Source organism: Pelmatolapia mariae, linkage group LG9 (genome assembly GCF_036321145.2).
Source record: "Pelmatolapia mariae isolate MD_Pm_ZW linkage group LG9, Pm_UMD_F_2, whole genome shotgun sequence".
In the NCBI taxonomy this organism is placed as follows: domain Eukaryota; kingdom Metazoa; phylum Chordata; class Actinopteri; order Cichliformes; family Cichlidae; genus Pelmatolapia; species Pelmatolapia mariae.
The window spans coordinates 31,783,381-31,796,150 of NC_086235.1; the positions used below are offsets into that span (position 1 = coordinate 31,783,381).

Genomic DNA, 12,770 nt, shown 5'->3' on the forward strand with positions numbered 1-12,770 from the left:
TTGTGGGGTGTTAGAATAAAGGTGTTAGAATAAACTGAACATCAGTTTGTTGTGTATGGGGCTGGAAAGCCGCAAACCAGCCAGGGTCCCTATGATGATCTCTGTACACTGCTGAAAACACTAGCAGTGGACATGTCAGCATCAGAACTGGACCACAGAGCAATTCAGTTCTATTCAGTTCAATTCAGTTTTACTTATACAGCGCTAAATCACAACAATAGTTGCCTCAAGGCGATTTATATTGTAAGGTAGACCCTACAATAATACATACAGAGAAAAACCCAACAATGATATGACCCCTATGAGCCTGCACTTCGGTGAAAGTGGGAAGGAAAAGCTCCCTTTTAACAGAAAGAAACCTCCGGCAGAACCAGGCTCAGGGAGGGGCCGCTATCTGCTGCGACTGTTTGGGGTGAGAGAAGGAAGGCAGGATAAAAGACATGCTGTGGAAGAGAGCCAGAGATTAATAGTGGCTATGGAAGAAGGTGGGCTGGTCTGATGAATCGCATTTACATTACCTGGATGCTGTGAAAGGATTTACTATGGGAAGATAACCTGCCAGCGGCAGCAGTGTGATGCTTTTGGGCAATGTTCTCCTGGGAAGCCCTGGGTCCTGCCATCAATGTGGATGCTATTTTGACACCTACCTAAGCATTGTTGCAGACCATGTACACCGTTTCATGGAAACAGTACTCCCTGATGGCTGTGGCCTGTTTCAGCAGGATAATTCACCTTGACACAAATCAAAAATGGTTTGGGAATAGTTGAAGGAGCACAAAAGAATGAGCTTGAGATGTTGGCTTGGCCCCCGAATTCGCAAGATAGGCAGGTGTTCATATTGTTACGCCAGATTATTGCAGGTCTGCAAAGCGCTGTGGGGCACCTGTGGTTCACTTTGGAGGTGCAAACATAGAGAGACTGAGTAGAAAGAAGTTCCAGTGTAATAAAATTCCATAATGTCTCCAGCTTTCAGTTACCTCTACTCTAACAAACATGTTCTGAAAGCTTGGCCACATAAAATAGAAATTACCACCAGTGATAGATCCAAGTAGACATGAATGGAAAAAATTAGAAAAACTGGCAAACCAAATTTATCTTTGCCGTATCACCCAGTTAATAACATCTTCTTTTCACTGCAGTGCACCTCATTTCACATTTGTTCCTTCACCACAGATTGCCTTTGAACTGTGAGAGAAGATGCCTTCAAAAAATAACACCTTGATGGACCAAGTTTGACGTCTTCCCAGAGAACTCAAACGCCGTTCCAGCCGCAAGGACAAATGAACAGTAAAATGCAACGGGAGTTCCAATAAATACAGTATAAATTTAAACTGGGCTTTCCACAGTGTGGCTGTCTCCTCTTGACAGTCACAGGAGGAGGGGGAAGACTGGAGCAAGCCTGTCTGGAGCAAGGAGGTGTGCGTTCATGTGTGTGCACGTGCACGTGCGGGGATAAGTTCACACACACGTCTTCCTAGCCAAAACAAGTATATTTCTTGGCCTGGTGTCTAGACAGGCAGCGTTACTTTTACCCACGGGTCAAAAGCTCTCTGCCCCGTGGCCACCCACCCCTGTGTAATCATGGGAGCAAAGGGAGTTTGTGTCTGTGAGGGGTCTTAACTCCTGCTGCATGCTAATCCTGCATGAGTTATTATCTAATGGTGATACTTGAAAAAGAAAGAAAATACAATAAAGGGACTTTTTATTGCTCACACTTCCCTCCAGTTGTGTCTCAGGTAAAAAGGTACACGTATTAATTTAACGAGAAACAAAAACCTGCTTATTAGCCATGATGAGAACTACTCGACCTCTGAAAACACGTGTATGATGTTATTTGTGGCTCTGAAAGGAAAGTTGAGATGTGTCTCACATGAACTCTGGAGAGTATCAGGAGTTGTCCGCTCTCACATGTAGCAGGCAACGGGAGAAGACTTCCAAACGCTGGAAATATATGTGCTATTCACAATATGCAGACTTTGTATGGCATCAAGGGTCAGGACGATTTTTAGCACAGGGAGGAATGCAAAGAAATGGAAATAAAGTAGCTGCGACCAGAAGGGTGTACTATGAAGCAACACTAATGGGTTAGCGAGCTACATTGTGCTTAAAGTCAGACCTAGCACTCTCTTTTAGCCTGCCTAATATCGTATTAGTCAGTATGCCTGATAAGCATGATCAGATTATAATTCTAAGGTTCTAATTCTTTTTTATTTAGAAAATCCTGTATGCGCATAAATGTAACTTTTGAAGCCTTACCTTACTAATAACACTGAACAAAGCTCAGCTGTAAAGTCACATGGTCACCGGAGTTTGGAAATGCCATATCTAGAGATACAATGGTTCAGGAATGGTTCTAGGAGCATAACAATGAGTTTGAGGTGTTGACTTGGCATCCAAAATTCTCCAGATCAGACCAACACAGCAGAATACACAGACCCATCATCGGAGGACCGAGCAGTGAGTGTGATAATATGAGGCTACATAAAAGGAAAAGTTGTTGGGCACATGACATTTATAGATGGCCTGTAGTTATACCAAAATACAGGCTGACAAGCTGCTTCCCAGTCTCCTGAAGTCTGGCAGAAAATGAACATTTCAGTGTGATAATGGTCCAAACCAACACTGCCAAAATCACACAAGTTTTTTTAGAGATGATGAAAACTAGGACCAAGTCACTTGGCTTAAATCCAAGAAGAAAACCTTCAGGGTAGCAGAGTAGAGCAACACAACCCTTTCAGCAAAGAACAGCAGAGAAATGGCTTTCTAAAGATGGAGTCTGACATCAGAAATAAAGATGACACACAACTCATATGACATTTAGGTGACATTGCACTGCAGTGTACTGACATTTATTTTACACAGATTAAACATCCTTTTGTAGTCTGTCAGAGCTGCTTTTATCCACTATATACACTGGTGTGTTCAATCTTTATCAGTTCACCACTATTAACTGCCTGCTATTTACAGTTGTAGTGTGTAGTTTTTGTTACAGCAGACGAATGCATTTAGAGTTTGGCATCTAGGATCCAGCTCATCATTCACCCTGCAGGTGGATGCTGGGCTGGTGGATATTCTGCAGCTCCTTAAAGAGGTGTGCTTGGTATATGCTGTGATAAGAGTTTGGCATGTGTTATTTTAAAAAATCCTCTTTATCAAAGTACATTTTCAGACTGGAGCTGTACATCAGTATTCACAGGGTAAGCACTCATGACAGTAGAAAGTAGGTGGAGAAAGTGTAATCAGATTCTTTGGGGGGTCTGACAGCTGTTCTTGCTCCGTCCTCCTCACCTTTCTCTCAACTCAAACATCTGAGGCGTGGCTCACTCCAGCAAGCATGTCAGCTACTTCCTGTCTTGAGGGGGGAACAAAATAAAAAAAAAATCCATGGAAGGAGACGGAAGCAAGCTCAGAATACTGTGCCCGAGATTGACATCTAGCCCTCAAAACACTGCATTGTTGTCTCTGAGAGCCTGACAGCTTGCATTGAGCTGCCGCTGAATACTTCAGCCCATATTTGTTTTAGGAGTTTCCCCACGGGGGCCGACTTGACCTCAGAAGAGAGACATGAGAAAAATCTCAGGCTCTGTTGATTCACGACGAGCCAGATTGTTAAAAGCAGCAGCTTTTATAAATCAACAAACTCTGCTCACTCGTGCAGTGCTTACTCACGAGGATGTGTGGCACTGAAATGGATCTTTTCTCATCTCCACAGTATTGCTTTGCACTGAAGGCTCAACCTCAGGACTTTTAAACTGTGTGTATATGTGTGCATGTCTGTCAGCCCTGGCTGTAGCTGAGCAGAATGGCTGTGATAGTGTTTTGTTGGGGGGGTTGTCTCTGAAAGGGGGAGGGGGGACCTCACATTTAGGCTGGCGTCTCTTGGGAGAGATTAAGCAGTTTAGTCTCTGCTGCGTCTCTCTCTCTATCACTGCCTCCAGCCTGTCCCCTGTATTCGGAGCGAGGCAGGCTGCGCATTTTCTGTCGTCCTTTTGTTTTGTTTTTGTTTGTGGCAGTTTCTGTTCCTCTCTTTCGCTCTCATTTCCTCTGCTCCTTCTCTTGCTTGTTCTCCTTCCCTCTATTCTGCCTGCTCGTGACACTCTTTCGCTTTCCTCCAGACTCTTTCTCTATTTTATAACCTCTCCCCCTCCCCTTTTATGTTTTTCACCCTTTCGACCTCTGGACATCCAGCTGATTCTCTTAGCTGACAGCCCAGATGGCACACACACACACACCAAACCACCCCCAAAACACAAACTGAACACCGTCAGCCCCTCACTCACCGATAGGCTGCTTCAGCTGGGCCATCCTGCCGAGCTGATCCCCCTTGTCCTGTGTGGAGTACTGTGGAGTTCAACCACTACTCACATTAATCTCCTAAACGATCCTGGACCTAAGAGGATCAATACTCATTTTCAGGGAGCAGCATGATCCCTTAATGTAGTGGAGGATGGCTGCTTATCCCTCCCGCCCCCCCCCCCCCCTTCATTCACCCCCTCCCCTCCTCTATTTTAATTCCCCATTGGATGAGCAAGAGTCAGCCTTTCATTTCATTTCATGGGCCACTTTATTTAAGGCAAGATCGTGCTTTTATTGCTGTTGTCATTTCTCAGGTGACTGGCACCTGTATGTCCTGGTCATAGGGGGGATAAAAACGGCCTCCATCTTCATTAGGGTTTCACTCTGAGGAGCTTGTTTTTATGACATTCGATCTGTCTCTTGTAATAGACTCTCTTCCCTCCCCAACATTCATCCCAATCACGGTGGGGTCACACAGGGTGCCTACGTATAACTGAGAGCGTGCGTTTCCCATTCGCGTGAATTCGCTGCAGTGCAAACTTTGCAGAGGTTTGCAAGAGCAAATAAATCGCTCTGGTTTTACTCCACTTACTTTGAAACACATCAGAGGCGTCTTCGGTCTATTTCGTATTAGCGGTCCTCGTGTAATTGTTATTCTTTGTTTTCCACAGACGTTGAGAAAAAGAAAAAAATGACTTCATGCTATAATAGCGGCGTGATCCAAGGAAAATGGGAAAGATCTGACTTTCCACTGGATAACAAGCATCCTATTTTTCCAGACTCCGTGTGCAGCTCCGACCGCACGCTTAGCTTAGTGTCTCATCATTGATCTTTGCTGATGCAGACTGTTTCTGCGGCCTTTTTCATCAGGAGAGGTAGCCACAGTGCAATGAAAGGCAGGCTGCCTATTGGTGGAAGAGGCCACCTAGAGCAAGTTTGTAGGTGTTGTTTATGCTAAAGCTATTACTCTGCGTCTGGGCAGCCTGCCCCGAGAGCTGGACCGCTCTGCTGCTACTGAATTATTCACCTCAGAGGTCTGCCATCCCGTGTATACAAGCTGTCACATGTAGCTGAGTGATAAGCTGATTGTCCTGCAATGTGGGGTTTGTTACTCTGTGTGTGTAAATACTGTACGGGCAGATTTATATGCTGAAATGTTGTGTGTGGTTAAATGATGAAATCTGCAAAGTCTAATCCAAATATATCTCTGAGACTTCTGCTTGCTTCTTAAAGCACTAGCAGCTCGAAATTGTTGCATCCTCCTTAAAACAGTCTGCCTTGACAATGCGGGATACCCCAAACTGATGCAAAACCGGGGTTATGCAGTCAGTATGGGCTGAAAGATGATAACATCTCAGATACAAGAAGTCCAGGAGTGAGAAGCCAATTACAGCCCACTTTGATCTTGAGTGGCCCCGACCACTAAAATTATTGCCGAAAGACGTGGGGTTTTTTTTTTTTTTTTTAAAAAGCCTTCTTCTTTTTGCTGTTAACAAGTTAATGTACATTCCGCACTCATGTTTTATAAAACATCTATCTAGAACTTAAAAGCTTACTAGGAGTAACGCTTGAAGCTGTTTTCTGAACTGTCATATTTCAGGGCTGCTGAGGTGTCAAAGCTCATCATTAAGGGTGAAGGGGAGGTCATCAAATGTCATCTTTATGGGGAAAAGAGTTAAGAAAAGCGCTAGAAAGACTGTTAAGCTGATGATTAGGATATCCAGCTCTGTTGATATCTCTCTCAAGATGTGATCCATTCTCTCTGCTGAAAAATCAAGTGAAAAAAAAAGTATGCCATCTTATTTTTGCAATTTTTACTCTGCAAAGCCGTTGACTTGTTCTGGCCCCTGGGCCCTACATTTGACACTTCTGGCTTGTAGTCATCTGCTTCAAGAATAGCCACGACTCTAACACACTGCTGCAAGTCATGGGACCACGAGCATCATATAAACTTCATCTTTCCCCATCACTACAAGCATCCAGAGGAATTCACCTCAAACATGTGATCCTGGATATCTCTCTTCTGTTTACACAGTGTGGTTCGCCCTGTGTGTGTGTGTGTGCATGCGTGGTTGAGTGTGTGTGTGTGTGTGCCCGTGTGTGTGTGAAGGTTTTAGGTCTGATTGGATACAGTCTGAACCTGCTGATTGTGCTGGCATGTCTGTGTCCTCTTCATCACCGCCGCAGAGGGTTCGGCTCAGGAGAACAGCAGGGTCTTTCTTTAGGTGGAGGATTGAATCAGTGATGACAGTCTCATGACTGCTTCCTCTTTCTGACACACAAACACACACAAGCCCTGTCTGCTGTTTTTTGCAACCCTACTGTGCTCACACACAGGAAAACATACATTCAAACAGAACAGGTCAGGCTCGGGTATGAAAAAAAAATTAAAATGATTAAAGATAGCAAACTTCCTTTAAAAATGCACCTGAGGAGTCTCCTGTGGAAGCCATGCTGCTTTTAAATCTTCATTAAAGTTTGCAGTCTCCTCTATCCGTGGCTACTTACCTAATTTACAAAACCCATCAGTGTGAGGGTAAGGGGGGTGGGGGCTGATCATCCTAAAATCTGGTTGGAAGGAGATTTGGGAATGGCAGTGACTGAGCAGTAGTGCTGGGAAGCCATAAAAAGGGAACATACTACCTCAACTTGTGCCAAACGTGGCCTTTTTCATTTCAAGTGTTCACCTTCATTTTTCAGGGCCAAATTCTCTGAAAGGTTCCAAGAACAAAGATCCAGCATGTGACAGATACAAACCGGCTCCAGGCTTTTTTGCATTCTTCCTTGTAGTGCACTAATCTGCTTACCTACTGGAGTTCAGTCTTCATATGTACACTCATACCTGTACAATCACACACACTCCCAAACTTATCCAAAACGGATTAAATAACTACTGATTCTTTTATTATTTACATCTTTGTCATGTATTTTTTTTATTTGTTCGTTGTTTTGTTTTTGACATCTGTTCCATGTGCTTTAAAAGTCAACAAAACATTCAAATAATAATAATAATAATAATAATAATAATAATAATAATTTGGAGAAAAAATATATTTTAACTAACTTCCAATTTGCGCTGTGGTCATAAAAATAAAATGTGGTGGAAATACCTTTCAGTATCATCACAGAAAAATAAACAGAAAAATATTTATGCTGTTTAAAAACACGCCACATTCGTGACAGCGGAGCAGGTACGGACTCCACGCAGCTTTCGCTCTCACTCCCAGCACTCCGCGTGAAGGATACTGGCAGCGTGGGTCGATGAGGTGCGGGAAGGTGATGCCGTAAAGAGTGTCGTAAACCAGGTGCGGAGAAGGGGAGGTGAAGGGAAGCCAGGAGGAGGAGGGGGGGGAGAGAGGGGGGTGAGAGAGGAGGTGACTCTCCGGCAGCATTTAGACACAACGAAAGGATCATGGCGGATGGCCCCAGGTGTAAGCGCAGAAAGCAGCCGAACCCGAAAAGGACCAACGGTGAGTAAAACTACTTCCGACTCGGAGCTTTGCTTTCAGAGATACGGTGTGAACGCCGTCCTGTCTCCCAGTAATTTTGCCGAAAAGTTTCGTGGCCCAGAAGTCCGGTTTTTACTCACCGAAAGTGCTGGGAAGTAGCAAGTGAGCGCTGTATTACAGTCCTATGTGGTGTACCGTTATACCTGGGTCGCGGCTCTCCCACCGCCTAGCGGCTCTCTGCGCCGGAGACCGTTATACGCACCTCAGTCCGTTATGAGTGGAAAAGCTTTTGTTTCCACTTTAAACTGCTTTATTCGTTTAAACACACTTTGTCCGTCTCTACAGGCTGACAATCCATTGATTTAGTCCCATTCTGTCGAGTTATTGAGCCCACCACTAAACTCGGACCTGTTTCTGAGGGGAAACGGTCTACCTGATTCCTGTTGCGGACCTCGACGGACACATTGTGTTTTTACATATGGATAAAAGAAATCATTAAGCAGAGCTGTGTTTTGGTTTGGTTTGTTTTGTTTTTCCTCGACGATGTTGATAATTATCTGTATTATCTGTGCGCGTGTGAAGCAGAGGGGACACAACTGTTTGTTCTTTCTTTCGCGCACAGGCAGCAGGTAGCGATAGGACACTGTTGCTGCGCTACGAGGGCTGACAAAACGAATTTTCCCCCATTTAACCCGACCTGTCCCGTTATCCAGACACTTAAGTGTGAATGTAAACACAGTTTTCAAGCTTTAAAGCCGAGAAGCGCTGAAACTGTATCGGTGTATTGGAGCTCGCTTTGAACACTTGCCTTTCCTCTAACTTAACTGTTTCATTTCGATGCCGCACACGCCGTGAACATTAAATATGACTTGTCAGAGGGGGTTTGACAGTGAAGCAGTGGCAGAAAGCTTGGGAGAAACATGGATGGGGTAGCCGGAGGTTCCGGAGAACGAGGAGTATCTCACGCGCTGTTTGTGTGAGCAGGGCGAGCGCAGCCCATATAAGGACAGCGGATCCTCTCCTGTCGCGCATTGGGAATCCTGATTGTTGTAGGACGGTGGTCGCGAGCGAACCTCTTTACTTTTCTGTCTTTACTCACTTCATTACAGCTTGTAGCCCGCAGCAACATTTGAAATGGTTACATTGTTTAATGTTTTAACATGCCGACGTGCGAAGCAAGACTTATTTTTGTTATTTAAGGGTGGTGTGAAAATACTGGTGAACCGTTACAAAGTCGCATGTGCGGCTCTACTTTGTTTAAATATTTGTCTCCTGGTTGTGTGACGCGCATAAATGGACTTTTGCGAGTATATAACGTCTGTTTTTTCCTGCTTCGCTCTTCCTATTTACGTGCTGGACTGTGGTGAAATCGTCGTTTCCGGTGCTCGGACTACTTTTTTTCTTCTTTTTTTATTGAGAAAACAAGTTGTTCCGTCGTGGATCTGACAGCGTGTGGCGTCCATATCAAGTAGTCTCGGTCCTGCGTTAGCCTGTGTACCACCCAGTGTAGCTCACGGGAACTGAGGTGATACACGAATTTCGCTTTTATTTTTGCTTAGTAAGATGCGACGGCTCCTGCGCTGCTGAAAACGAGTTAGTGGGTGGGAAAATGCAAGCAAATTGTGTCGTGTGCATTTTCTGTTGATGTCTGATCAATTTAGGAGAAGAGTATAAAACAAAAAGAGAAACAAAAACTTTGAGCCAGTGCTATTTATGTTCTCCATTGTGATTTTGTTCTCTTTTCATAAGGGTGTGTTTGCATTTCATTCCTGGAGCAGTGTCCAACGTGTGGACACACCTCAGATAACGGTCCTGCTGTCAAAGTGTGGGTATTTCTATTATCCCTGGGAGGAAGGGAGCTTTTAAATGACTTCTCATGTGCTTTCCTTTGTTGCTCTTTCTCCTTTCTTTAAGTTAACGGGCTTGTATTAATCATTTCTCACTGATGACACGGCCCTATTGATATTTAAAGTCAAACAGATGTGCTCCTTGTTTCCTTGCCTCATTTGCATTTCCTTCAAAGGGGATGTTGAGGCCTGCGTTTTTAAAGTCCTTGCTTCCTACCACCACCTGACAAGGCAGGTGATCTGTCACATAAATGCACCTCTCAGCTGAAGGGGATTCCTCAGAGAAGTTAGATGAAGCTTGTTTTTTTTTTGGTTTGTTTTTGTTATGCTCATTTGATGTCTCTCCCTAATTATAAGACCCTGTTGCCTTTTTAATGAATGAAGCCCTTGAGTTGTGCCCGGCTTGTTATAGTCCGAGACTTTGCCAGCAGAGAGGGAGCCGAGATCAAGGTGAGCCCCATTCCCTGTTGTAAACAGAGAGGTGTTAACAGCCTGCAGGACAACAGGTGTTTGCAATCGGCGGGATACTACAGCTTCCTTTGTCGCTTCTCCCCCCCACCCCCCCTCAGGAATAGCAGTGGTAATTTAAAACAGCAATTTGGGAATAGAGGAATGCGGACGGTATTAACATTCTTTGCAAAAATAAACAGGGTCGTGGGGGGGGGGGGGTGCTGTGAAGGAGCTTGTGCACAGGTAGCTTAGATTTCTGTTTATTTGATAATATAAGACAGACCTTTATTTTCATCTCCTCGCGTGTCTCCCGCCCTGCATCACTCCCTCTTTTGCTCCCTCTCCGTCATCCTTTTTCTCTCTTTCACACACACACATACACACACACTTGCACCACCTTGATGAATCATCCGTCAAATAAGGCAAATGAGGTTGCGGGCTCGGCACTTGGCAACAGCTCATGTAATGTTGAAGAGTATGTTTATTGGCCTGGTAAAACTATACTTAAACTATACTTGGTGCCCTGGACTCACTCGCCCTGTCTAGAGACCACTGAATACAACCACATGCTGTAAGTTTGTGGAAGAACAATTAAAAAAAAGAGAAAGAAACATAACAAAACAATAGTTTAGCTGCAGCTTGTGCTGTTTGTGTGAAACAAGTGATGTTTGGGCCCGTAGCGGAGGCTTCGGGAGGAGGTGGGGATTGGCTGCCACTTGTGCATCTTAAAAGCCATCTGTTTACATTTAAAAGGTCCACCCCTGTTGTGGGAAGAGTTTAGCAGAGGAGGAAATTTTTCATTTATCTCGCTGCTTTTCACCAACTTCCCCGGCAGCTTCATTTGAAAGTGCCAAGTAAGAAGAACCCCCCCCCCCCAATCCCCCCAAAACCCCTCAGCTCCTCCTCCTCCTCCCTTCTCTCTCCGCTCTCAGTCTGTCCCCTCTCACTCCTTGTTCCAGATCTAGAGCTCGTCCTTTATTTCACATTTGGGCAGGGAAGTTTTGGGGGATTGGACAGGGGGGCGGGTAAGGACACAGTAGCCAGGGGTGCTGTTGATTGCCCCCTGACCTAGGCACCCATGCGTGCTTAGAGTATGACTTCACTTTCCCCCCTCTGTGCCATTGTGAAGCTTCCAGCATGTCCAATTGTGTTTGTGTTTAAGTCTGTTCAATGACAGGGGGAAGAGGGGGAGAAGGAGGATGATGGTGGTGGGGATGGTGAGGGCTGCTAGAGCACTTTTTTTTCTCTGCTCCTCCTTTCTCCCCCCCCCCCCAATTCCTCTCTGACCCCCTCTAAATTGCAAGCTCCATGTTCCCAGTGGAGTCGAAAGGGGATGGGAGGTGGAGCGGTGAAAGATTTATACAACAGGTGACAAGTGAGGGAACGATGCTGGCAAGATATAAAGAATGATGCATAGGCAGCCAGCTCCCAGACCTCTGAAGTAGTTGCACAACTTGTTTTGAACATCAGCAAACAAAATAATAAAATAAAAATAACACAATGCAGGTAGAGATCGCCTACATAAAAACTTTTTGCTTTTTAGCTAAGCTTCACATTCTTCGTGTTGGAAATAAGCTTGAGATCATCTGACCGTTCGGTGGAATTAAAACGATGTGATGTACGACCACACTCCCACCTCTGTTAAGGCGGCTTAATGATTAGCTACTCCCATGGAGGCTGAGAGCATTAGCCTATAAAAAGGTGCTCTCCCTTCATAAAGAAGGAGTTTTAAACCCAGAGTCAGTTTCAGTAACCCCCTTAACTGCGCTTGGATGTGCTTTATTGGGGGGGTTTGTGTGGCTGAATGCTTAACTGAACCATTGTGTGTCACGGCTTTAGTGAGAAAGCCTGAGGAGAAAGAGCCTGGTTACCTTTGGAGTTTGCCTGCTCTACCTCATACACTTTCAGTGGCAGAAGAAAAGGGCCATTCAGCAGGCCCCGGGATGGGGAGGGAGAGCCCTTTTCACACTGGGCTTGTGGGAAACTTCTCCTCCATACTGTGCATGCCATTTGCATATGACCCATTCTTTTCCCAAAGGTCCCTGTGAGGGAGGAATCCGTGGAACGTTCGCAGAATTCATCAAATCCCTCTCTCACGTGGCCCTCAGGGCCCCTCGAGAGGCTGGCATCGAAGCGCTCTGTTTGACATTTTTGTCTCGGAAATGTAGCTTGTGGCTGCGTCACGCTCACTCGCCTTAATGTTAACAGCAACGCATCCCCGTGGCATTTCTGTGCCATGTATGTTTTAAAGTGTGCTCTCCCATTCTGCTGATTTGAATGTCAGGGTGAATTGAAGGCTTAATTTGGCACAGCAGGTAGGAGTTTCCCCAAATCCCCAGCATGGGCCATGATGTGCATGACAGCCTCCGAGGCTCCCTAACTGTTGATGACGCAGCCGTATGCACAATGGCAGTCGCTGCCCCTCGAAGGACAAAAATATCCTGGAGTTGCTGACTTAGGGTGATTGGGGGGGGGGGGTCCGGATAATGGGGGTAAGCGGTGGGAGCTTGTAGCGACGCGTCAGCTCGGTGAACTGGACAAAAACACAACTGTCGCACCCTCCCGCCCATCCAGAATCATCCTGGGTTACTTCACTCCAGGTCATGTTGGTAGTGTAGTAACAGCATCCACGCTTTTCTTGTTGTTGAGCAAGGTGTGTGTCTCTGACTGCCTTGACCCTAGCCACAGATACTGCCACAGAAAGCGGTGTAGGCTGGTATTTGATGCA

The 12,770-nt window shown here is 45.4% G+C and overlaps 1 protein-coding gene across 1 annotated transcript in view; it reads left to right on the forward strand.

Annotated features, from left to right (window-relative positions):
• The first annotated feature begins 7,670 nt into the window (after positions 1 to 7,670).
• zeb1b (zinc finger E-box binding homeobox 1b) overlaps positions 7,671 to 12,770 on the forward strand; it is a 48,266-nt gene continuing 43,166 nt past the window's right edge. The window contains exon 1 of the mRNA XM_063484184.1: positions 7,671 to 7,766. Within this exon, the coding sequence (XP_063340254.1) occupies positions 7,709 to 7,766 (58 nt within the window). The 5' untranslated portion in view covers positions 7,671 to 7,708. The remainder of the gene's footprint in view (positions 7,767 to 12,770) is intronic.